The sequence below is a fragment of the Mixophyes fleayi genome, chromosome 9 (genome assembly GCF_038048845.1).
Source record: "Mixophyes fleayi isolate aMixFle1 chromosome 9, aMixFle1.hap1, whole genome shotgun sequence".
Classification (NCBI taxonomy): Eukaryota; Metazoa; Chordata; class Amphibia; order Anura; family Limnodynastidae; genus Mixophyes; species Mixophyes fleayi.
Genome location: NC_134410.1, coordinates 64,315,225 through 64,326,162, shown reverse-complemented (window position 1 = coordinate 64,326,162; position 10,938 = coordinate 64,315,225). Strand labels below are relative to the sequence as shown.

Below are 10,938 nucleotides of genomic sequence, written 5' to 3'. Positions count from 1 at the left end.
AGTGAGGAGAACACAGGGGAGAGGAAGGTGGACACAGGGGAAGTGGGGAGAACAGAGGGGAGAGGTAGATGGACACAGGGGTATTGGGGAGAACACAGGAGAGCTAGTTGGACACAGGGAGAAATGGAGAGAACACAGGGGAGAGGTAGTTGGACACAGGGGAGTGGGGAGAACACAGGGGAGAGGTCGTTGGACATAGGGGAGTGAGGAGTACACAGGTGAGAGGTAGTTGGACACAGGGGAAGTGTAGAGAACACAGGGGTGAGGTAGTTGGACAGAGGGGAAGTGGGGAGTACACAGGGGAGAGGTCGTTGGACACAGGGGAGTGGGGAAAATACAGGGGAGAGGTAATTGGATACAGGGGAAGTGTGGAAAACACAGGGGAGAGGTAGATGGACACAGGGGAGTGGGGAGAACACAGAGGAGAGGTCATTGGACATAGAGGAGTGAGGAGTACACAGGGGAGAGGTAGTTGGACACAGGGGAGTGGGGAGAACACAGGGGAGAGGTCGTTGGACACAGGGGAGTGGGGAGAACACAGGGGAGAGGTCGTTGGACACAGGGGAGTGGGGAGAACACAGGGGAGAGGTCATTGGACATAGAGGAGTGAGGAGTACACAGGGGAGAGGTAGTTGGACACAGGGGAAGTGTGAAGAACACAGGGGTGAGGTAGTTGGACACGGGAAGTGTGGAGAACACAGGGGAGAGGTTGTTGTACACAGGGGAGTGGGGAAAACACAGGGGAGAGGTAATTGGATACAGGGGAAGTGTGGAGAACACATGGGAGAGTTAGTTGGACACAGGGGAGTGTGGAGAACACAGGGGAGAGTTAGTTGGACATAGGGAAAGTGTGGAGAACACAGGGGAGAGGTAGTTGGACACAGGGGAATTGGGGAAAACACAGGGGAGAGGAAGTTGGACACAGGGGAAGTGTGGAGAACACTGGAGAGAGGTAGTTGGACACATGAGAGGTGGGAACACAGGACGGATAGTCTAACATCATTTATTGTTTTATATTATACTATATACAGTTAAAGTGTATCTAAAATTAATTTTACATTATCAAATTCCTTAAAGCTTCTGGGAGCCTAGGCAGCCCCTGGCCATTCTCTTAAATTTCCATGCCAGCACTTCTATTTTCCCACTTCGACCATTGATCACAACCACTCCTATAAGTCATACTTGTGTTGTGCCTGAGGAAGGAACAGGCCATTGTGTTGCAAAGGTTTCACTTAAATAAAATACTAATTCTCATTGTCTAGTTTGTTTTTCTCAGAACATGTAAATGACAAACTTTTTCTAGAAAATCAAGATGAATGCCTTGTAAATAAAATTCAGGTACATGTTTATTTTGGAAATACTTTCTTAATTTAAATCAGATAAAGCAATATCAATACAATATAATACAGTATAATACATTTTCATTTTATAACAGAGCATATTGTAAGGTCAAAAACTGTTTTTAATATCAGAATTTACCATAATATGCAAGTAAAAAAATGCAGTTGAAGGGCTGAAAGTATTAGCACTTATGAAGTGCAGATGTATTATACAATATTGCTTAATTTGCAGGTAAAATCGAAATACTATACAGCCTGATGAGGTGATAATGTTATATGATAGTTGAAAACTAAAGGAAGTGATCAGCATACAATGCTGTGTGTACTAATTTCCCTAGAGCTGCATAAACTTAAACTCTTAATATACTATATCAGGTGATCACTAAAATATGTACAGTGCAAATAGAAAAATACAGTTCTCCCAGTTCACTCCAATAAGTGGTTTTATTCTGCCATTCAATACTATACATTGTAGTTAGGTGGTTATTTTTGTTGTTGTTATTTTTTTACATTTTGTATTAACAGTCATACAACTAACTCTAGGGGGTATATTTATTAAGCTGTGGGTTTGAGAAAGTGTATCTGGAGATGTTGCCGATAGCAACCAATCAGATTCTAGCTATCATTTATTTAGTACATTCTACAAAATGACAGCTAAAATCCTATTGGTTGCTATAAGCAACATCTGCACTTTTTCAAACCCGCAGTTTAGTAAATATACCCCCTAGGTTTTTACCCTCTCAATCTGGCTCTGTTTTTGAGGATGAAAGGTTAGACTTCGTGGACAGATGCCTTTTTTTTTTAGCTTAAATAACTATGTGACTGTATATTGCGTTGCATTAATCTGTGTATACCCATTATCTAATGGTATAGTTCAACTAATTCAACACAGTAAATTGTATCAATCACTATACATGTGTGATTTTCTAATTTACTAGCATGCTGAGATGATTGTGCTTCTCAGATGAAAGCTAATAAAATGTCAGGAGTGCATAAGGACATAATCCATGTGTAACCACTGGAGAATTTTCAAATGGTGACATGTAAAAAATATTAATATTTAACACACAAAAACCATTAAAATGTCTTGGTGATAAAATTAGGGGCGTGGTCTTGGAAATTTTTATATTCATCAGTTCCGGACACCAGTACAGTTGCAGGAAAATTTCGGGGGCGTTCTGGATCCTGTAATAAAATAAAAAGCAAATAATTAATGTTAAATTGTTCAATGGACTGCTCTTATATCTCTGTGCTATCCTAGGGCACAGGTAGAGCATAACAAATCAGTACATTGTTATGTGAGCCCCAATGAAATCTCTTAGCCCATGCAAAGAAATGTTATTATATTCCCTTTGCAAATCATCATGTAAGTTACAGTTCACAATTGTCCCTGGGTTTAGTATTAAACAACATGTGAGAAATATGAAGAATAAATAAATGCTTGTTATGTAACCACATCAGCACAAAACATGTAATGCCATTGAATGTAGTATTCCCAGGTAGGATGGAAAAATAACGTTACTTACAGCTCCCCTCACCAGAGCCGGGTAGTTTATGCTGATTTTTCCAGGGGTAGCTCCTCTGTAGCATAGCATGTGTCTATGGTTCACCACTTTAACATGGCTTCTGAGATGGATGTGTGTAGGAGGACAAATAAAGAGCTGCAATCTCCATGCTTGCAGCTTTTTATTGGTCTGCATGGTCACCTCACCTCAGCCACTTCGAACAAGCCTCGACCTTTGACCTTTGGTGAGAAAAATTACAGAGCCCGGGACAAACAGTTGCATAGCACTGCAGTTGAGGTTCTGGTGTAGAGACCAGTGGGTAGGCTGATTTTTTCATCATACCCAGGAATTCTTCCTTTAATAGCACAAAAGTTGCTTCCCTATAGGAAATCTGACATACGAATATCAACACATTAGTGACCCTGTATTTGATGTCTGTAAGCTATGTACCATTGTACATAGCCAGGGAATTTCTCCAAGGGTACACAGTCATTTCCTTTTCATTTAAATATAAGTATGCCATGCCTAAAATTATAGGTTTTGAAAAAATTGTTCAAATACAGGTAACCTCTATTGTCACATTGATGTGTGTGCACTGTTCATTATTAATGGTCCAGGTATAACAAATTTCCACTCATAGAACCATGACGATTAGTTAATCTCTGTAAATATGCATTGGAAAAGCTGACTCAGCATCAAACTAATTTTAATAAACAGTTTCTATGAAATACTAAATTTGAGCGGTGCTCAGTCTAATGGAAGTTCATTTGAATACTAATTGGCAGTGATAGCTCAATAGGGAAAAGTCTAAAAAGTTGTAAATCTGAGCAAAATATTCATAAGTAGAGATGCTCAGGTTCGGTTCCTCGGAAACCGAACACATCCGAACTTAGGGGATCCGAGCACCAAGCCGAGTTGGCTCGGTACTTTGCGCTTTTTCGGATTCGAAAATGAGACAAAACGTCATCCTGACGTTGTCAAATCTTGAATCTCGGGAGTTTTGGAATCTATAAATACCGCCCTCCACAGCGATCTAGCGCCATTTGAGAGAGGAATACAGAAGGGGTAGCATGGAGTGTAGAGCCGTTGGGCAGGAAAAGTTAGAGAATTGAAAGAGGAGGATGGTAGCAGTGTCAAATAAAGTAATCAGTGACATTCAGGAGAGCTCCATAGCTTCAGTGTTAAATCTCATTGCAGAAAAATACAAATAATAGTGCTGCTGGCAGGGTTGGTGTAATTCTGAGGTCCAATTCTACTGTGTTATATAGGTAACACACAAAAAGGAGAGCTGCGTTGGTAATTGTCATTGCTGAAATACAAATAGTGGTCCTTGCAGGCATTTCTTCTGAATTTGCAGGGAAATTCAGAAGTGTTATATAGGTAACAGACAAAGAGGACTGCTCCAATGCTAAGAGCCATTGCTGAAATACAAATAGGAAGGCTAGCAGGATTGTCTTCTGAATTTGCAGGCATTTTCTACTGCATTATATAGGTAACAGACAAAGAGGAGTGCTCCATTGCTAAGAGTCATTGCTGAAGTAGAAATTATAGGGCTGGCTGGCTTGGTCTAAATCTGCAGTTACATTTTATTGTACCATAGCTCACTCAGAAACAGGAGAGGTGGCAGGGTTCAGTGTTGAAACAGAAATTGCAATAATAGGGCTGTCAGTGTTCTTCAAAGTCTTCAGTGACATTGTATTGTGCCATAGCTCATACAGAAACAGGAGGGGTGACATTGTTGTTGTCACTCTCCAGTCTCAGTCATGATTATACTGATTAGACTAATCCCTCTACCTCATGTGCTAAAGCCTATGTTCAAGTACATAGTGGTTTTAAGGGAAACAAAAATGTAAAAAAAAAGCTTGTACATTTTTAAAGAAAAAAAAAACCTCTGTAAAGAAGGTGAAAGTTTACTGTAGAAAAACATAAAATTGCTAAGATACCATTTTACCCAAAATATTACCAGGCATATTAGCATCAGGTAAATCCCTTCTCTTAGCTAGATTTCAGCACCTGCAATCTACACTGTCATCATATTCACCCTCATCATTGTGTACATCTTCCTCAAACAATACTAATTCATCACCGCTGGAATCCACCGTCACAGAAGTCTGTGTACTTTGATGTAATTGCCGATAATAGCCTTTCTCATGGAATTTGTAGTTCATTTTATGGCAGAGCTGTCACGATTTTTGGGCAATTCTTTTAGAGCATAGAAAATGTCAAAATGTTGTGCTGACTCATCTGCATCACCACTGGGTGCCTTGGAAAAACTAAGTTTTTTTCAGAGAAGCAGTTGCCAGAGAAACTGAAGGAGGAGACCTCATTACAAGATGTTGATAGCTCTTGGATCCTGGCGAAGCAAATTAAGTCTTAGATCTACAATTACAATATAGTTAGCGGATTTGCTTAGTTTAATTTCATTCTTCAATTTCTCTAGCTGCTTCTCAAAAAGTATAATTAAGGCAATCACTCAAGCTAACCGTGTCTGCACTCTTTTCACAAGTGACTACTTTGCTGGACTAAAGTACATTCACCCTCAAATTCTAGTCTTCTTGCAGCTGCTGCAATCTCCTACATGCTGTTGCAAATCCTGAAAATGTTTTTCGGGACACGGACAGCATCTCCTGCATGTCATTGTCATTTTTTAAAAAGTTCTGTAACACCAAGTTGATTGTGTGAGCAAAACGGGAAATGTTATGGAATTACCCCCACTGTAATGCTCTAACAATATTGGTGGCATTATCAGAAATCACATATCCTCAGGAGAGTCCAAGCAGGATTATCCATGTTGCATTGACATCTCTTAGTTTTTGTAACAGATTGTCATCTGTATGTCTCTTAGTGAAGCCGCTGATACACAGAGTCTAAAAAATGTGATGTACTTGGGTACATGCAGCTGCTGTTCCTGCTGGTGAAGGCGAATCACCAAGCCAGTGGGCTATCACAGTCATATAATCTTTAGTTTGCCCAGTCCCGCTTGTCCCCATATCTGTGGTTAAGTGTACAGTGGGTAGAATGGCATTTTGTAGCCCAATAATTAAATTTTTACGAACTTTCTGGTAGAGGTGAGGAATAGCTTTTCTAGTAAAATTGTGTCGTGATGGAATTTGGTAATAGGGACAGAAGACCTCAAGTAACTGTCTAAAACCAGCTGCATTAATAGTGGATATTGGACACAGATCTAATACTAGCATAGTCCCCATGGCGTCTGTGATCCGCTTTACGACTGGGTGACAGCTTTCTTACTTTCTTCCTCTAGCAAAGAATTGTTGAACAGTCAATTGTTGTAAACTACTAGTAGTATTCTTCTGGGTTGAAGGTCCACCCCCAGCAGCAACAGCAGCAGCAGCGGGACTAACGCTCAATAATTCTTCAGAGGAATCATGGTTAATGGAGGAGTCAACTAGCCTTAGCAACTTGGATGCAGGACTAACTCCCATCACTTGTGAGGATATTGATGATGATGAAGGTGTTGGGGGTGTAGATTGTAGGTGCTGGGATCTAGATGAGAGAAGGGAGGTGGATGATGCTGGACTGCTTGTTGTTATTTTTTTTAACATAAGTTTCTGATTTTCCCAACAGCTTTCCATGAACTCGCTTCAAATGCTGTAACATGGATGAGGATCCTAGATGGTTAAGGTCCCTATCTTTACTGAGTGTGGCTTTACAAACGCTACAAATGGCTAGAAAACTGTTGCCAGTATTTGTATAAAAATAATTCCACACATTTTGGTCTTATGCCCAGGCATGACAATTGCCTTTTTCTTATCACTGGCAAGAACTGCTGCAATCTTTGTTTGAAAGTGTATGAAAATAATATTGTAACCTGTGAGGTGGTCAAAATTGACTGTAAATGACTTTAAATTAGTGTTAGTGAGGTTAATAATAATGCAGGATCAAAAAAAGTGCAAAATTATTTGATTTTAGCATAATTTAGCAATTTTTCTAAAAAAATACAGATCCAAAACACACGAGAGTGGTTTTGCCAATACCAAAACACGAAGCTAATCCAGATCCAAAACCAAAACCACTTCACGGGGGTCAGTGAGCATCTCTAGTTATAAGTTATAACATGATGCATGTTGATTACTGACCTCAACAGGGTAAGCTTTAGTAGGAACGTAACGGATCACAAAGCCACATCTTCTCCTGTTGGACATATTGGGTTCGCTGGCATGAACAGTCAGTCCATCATGCACCTGACAGCAATAATAAGAATACACACACACATAGTGTTTAGTACACAGGACTCCAACATCGCACTCTCATCAATCACTGGAAACAGCTGGGAATCTAATCATCTTTATCATTAATATAACAGCAGAATACTGCTAGGAGAGCAATGATATTATCATTATTTGATTAAACATGCACTGATGTACAAAAATTGTACTTATGTCTACTGACATTGTACTCATATTTACTGACAGATAGCAGCCGTGCTCAGACAGGATCAGTCCTAATAAAGGGCCATGATCCAGGTTTATATTTATAGTTGTTTATAGCTTGGTTAATGCCTGTAATAAAATTATTTATTACAGGGAATCCTTAATGATTTATTGCAGGGAATTTTAATGACTTGATATTCACAAGGAACAATTGGCTTAAAGGCTAATTCAACCTTTTAATATTATTAAAATTTACCACCACCCTATCTCACTTGCTCCATCTTAACTGGATTATGTGGGTCTCACACCATAATCCCCTTCTCTGCGCAATTGAGGTTCATGAAACTATCTGGCTGCAACAACATAAGGGCCATATAGACTACTATACTCTGTGTCAGATACTTCCTGATTCTGTCATTGTGCTGCTTCAAGTCAATGACATTTACAGTCTCATTTTGATACCATTCGCTTAAACTGGCAAAAAAATGAGCATGAAGCAGGGGACCACTATAGGGATTTGCAGAATCTATTGTGGGAAGGAGATAGAATCATAGACTCCAACACCACAGAGGACACTTAGAAGGATCCCCCATAATTAATGTAAAGGGGAGCAAGGGCTAGGGGATAGGTAATCTACAATTAAATTAAAAATGTTTTTAATTTATCATTTACAAATAAAATAAATCATTTAGATTATGCTTTTACTTACAGACATTTGTCCAGCTTTGAGTGGACATTCAACTAATTCCTCTACATTCACCAGGTGCTTTGGGATCTCCTGGTTTGATGTCAGCATGTTCCCCGGAACGTCTGCAATTCTGTGCTCTAGAATCCCCTGATGGTGACTCCCTGGAGGAAACATATCACAGTCACTATATATTCGTTACATTCCTAATCCCTATCTATGAACTTTAGCAGGTTTATTTTTCATTATAACATTATAAAAATATGCTTACATGACCTTTTCATGAATTATATATATATATATATATATATATATATATATATATATATATATATATATATATATATATTTATATTGTGACAGAGTCACTGGAAGAAGACTAAATGCCAGAGGTATGTGTCCCAGGCTTCCAGCATTGTGTACGTTAAAACACCAGGGGGAGAATGTGTAGATGTGTGGGTAAAGTTTCCTACAGAGTGTTTCCATGTGGTAACAAAACATGGTAAGGGTCCCTGGTGTTATGTATGGAGAAAGAGAAGGAGAGAAGGGAGGGCTCCATACATAAGGCCCAGTCCGGGTCTTCTGGCCTGCCAGTCTCTAAACAGACTGATCAGGAGATGCACCTGTGAGGTGCCTGTGAAAAGGCATCTAGAATATGCAATCAGAGTCTCAGACCTGGGGAGGAGGTGAGTTGCCTCCTGAGACACTCTGCTGTGGTGTGCAATGATATGTTTGTGTCTATGTTTTGTTTAGTTCGCAAACTGGTGAATAAACTAGCTGTGGCTTTTAACCTGAAACTGGTCTTGTGTGGTTTACTGTTGTGTCGCCATCTTTACAGGAGATGGTACCTATTCCCCTGATTATGTCACAATATATATATATATATATATATATATATATATATATATATATATATGGATGGGCATACCAAATGTAACATTGTGGCTATACAAAAATAAAAAGATATAATACCTGGAATGATTTGCAGGACTCCATTTTCCGTGTCAACATTGTCAAGTGCCAGCCATACAGAAGCCACCGGACCTCCCTCAAATCCCCAGTATCTGCAATGTAGTAAGGAAGCCATTTGTGGTTTGTACACTTCTGACAAATAGATGATGTCACTGACCACATACATGTCTTCTACAAGATGCTTTCTCTACTTACTTTATGTCCTGATGCCAGGCCACGTAGGGGGCTGTGTTGTCTTTGTGTGGGACATCGGTGGAGGGATATTTACAGATAAATCTCGAGTCCAAGAGAATGACATTTGGACCCAGCACAGCGGTGATTGCTCTCAGAAGATTGGGGTGGACGGCCAAGTTCATCACCCACTCATACTGCATGTGGATGTTGTGCAGATTGTACTGAGTGTACTCCTTGCCTGAAATATACATATATAACCTTATACGTATATGTGCAAGAATAGAATCTGTTACAGTGTGAACATTATGGTGCAGGTATAGTGTGGTTTTGTCATTAATAAATAGGGTGGTCATTTTATTTTCATATTGGGATCTGTTTCTACACTTATTGGTTTGTTATATTAAATGAGACATCCATTCTTTTTTCATTCCCATGGAGTAAAAAAGTAGTAAAAAGATATCTTGGAATTATTAAGTATTATTTTCTCCTGATGGTTGCATTAACATTGTTTTAGCAAAATACAAAAAAAAAACCACTTGTGGCTTCCAGTCAAATTCAACGATATTGGGAAGAGAAGGGAATGTAAGGGCTTCTATCTTTAAAAATGCATTTGATAAATCCTGACTAAAATCTCCAGTTCACAAGTAGATAGGATAATGTTAATAAATACATATTTTTACAATAGACTGTAGAAGAAAATGTATCCATAATTTCATAATTTGCAAACTGGGTGAGCTGTTAACATAAGTATGTGGAGTGCACTTCTATAACAGCAATACTGGATTATGATCAGTTATCACAGATATAGGTTACCATAAAGTTACGCAATATAACAAAAAAAATGTTTTTTTATAAAAATTGTGATTCTCTGTAAATTACGGCCAGGATGCATCGCAGATAAAATACTGGAATTTTCAAAGGTAAAATCAACACTATTAATTCTGTAAATTATTTCTAATCTTACCAAACTTCTCCTCCAGTTTCCCATATTCTGTGTTGGCTTGGTGCAGTTCTTTCATATCTAACACATCTATCGCTGTCAGGAAGCCATTGTCATCATAGAGAGTCTTCATCTGATTAGCATCAGCCTTCATTGTGCTGTTATACTAATGATAATCAGTTGTACTAAGACTGCTGGTATAATGGAGATATAACAGTCTGGTGTTGACACTGACTTATATACAAGATCTGAGAGAGAAGCCCAGCCCATATGCCTATTACAAGGAACAGGATATTTTGCTTATTGCTGACTAATGAAGCAAACATGATGGCCTTGGATGGTTATTTTCTGATTTAGGTATACAACACACAACTGATTTAGGTATACAACACACAACTGATTTAGGTATACAACACACAACTGATTTAAAGAAAAAACAGTTTCCTGGTTTCAGTCTGACTACATTACGAGCATCATATAATGTGATATATGTGTAACAATTGCCCAGTCCTGGGAATTCCAAAGCTTTTGAATAAACAATTTGCAGAACTGACATTTTAAAAGTTTTTACAGCATTTTTATAAAGATGAAACTGTTTTTTCTACTGTAAAATATTTAGAAATACCAAAATATGAATTGCTCCTTATTTAACTACCATATACAATTACAGATATTGACTGAACTCTGCAGCATAATTGAAGCATACATTTTAAAATAATAAAATCATTTCAAACCAATGAGCACTTTCTATAGGTTTTATTTGGGTCTGTTTACAAATTAAAAAGGACATGAAGGTGATTTACCCTTCTTGAAAATCAGATAAAGGTGAACAGTGACACTCCAGCAGTTGTGGAACTATAAGACCCAATATGCATTGCCAGCCAGCTGAAATGACACAACAACTGAATTGGCTGTAAAGGAAAAATGTTGA

The 10,938-nt window shown here is 38.7% G+C and overlaps 1 protein-coding gene across 1 annotated transcript; it reads right to left on the bottom strand.

Moving 5' to 3' along the window:
- Positions 1-1,913: 1,913 nt before the first annotated feature.
- On the bottom strand, positions 1,914-10,200 carry LOC142101619 (putative alpha-ketoglutarate-dependent hypophosphite dioxygenase). Its single transcript, XM_075186030.1, has 6 exons — positions 10,032-10,200; positions 9,089-9,305; positions 8,894-8,985; positions 7,946-8,085; positions 6,943-7,047; positions 1,914-2,525 (listed from the first exon to the last, which is right to left on the bottom strand). The coding sequence occupies exons 1-6, from the start codon at positions 10,159-10,161 to the stop codon at positions 2,418-2,420; spliced, it is 792 nt and encodes a 263-aa protein (XP_075042131.1). The 5' UTR covers positions 10,162-10,200; the 3' UTR covers positions 1,914-2,417.
- Between the last annotated feature and the right edge of the window lie 738 nt (positions 10,201-10,938).

Coding starts and splice junctions, on each gene's coding strand:
- LOC142101619 (XM_075186030.1), bottom strand. CDS start 10,161: ATGAAGGCTGATGCTAATCAGATGAAGACTCTCTATGATGACAATGGC. Junction 9,306..10,031: donor GAAACTGGAGGAGAAGTTTG/GTAAGATTAGAA, acceptor TGTATATTTCAG/GCAAGGAGTACACTCAGTAC. Junction 7,048..7,945: donor TCAAAGCTGGACAAATGTCT/GTAAGTAAAAGC, acceptor TATTGCTGTCAG/GTGCATGATGGACTGACTGT.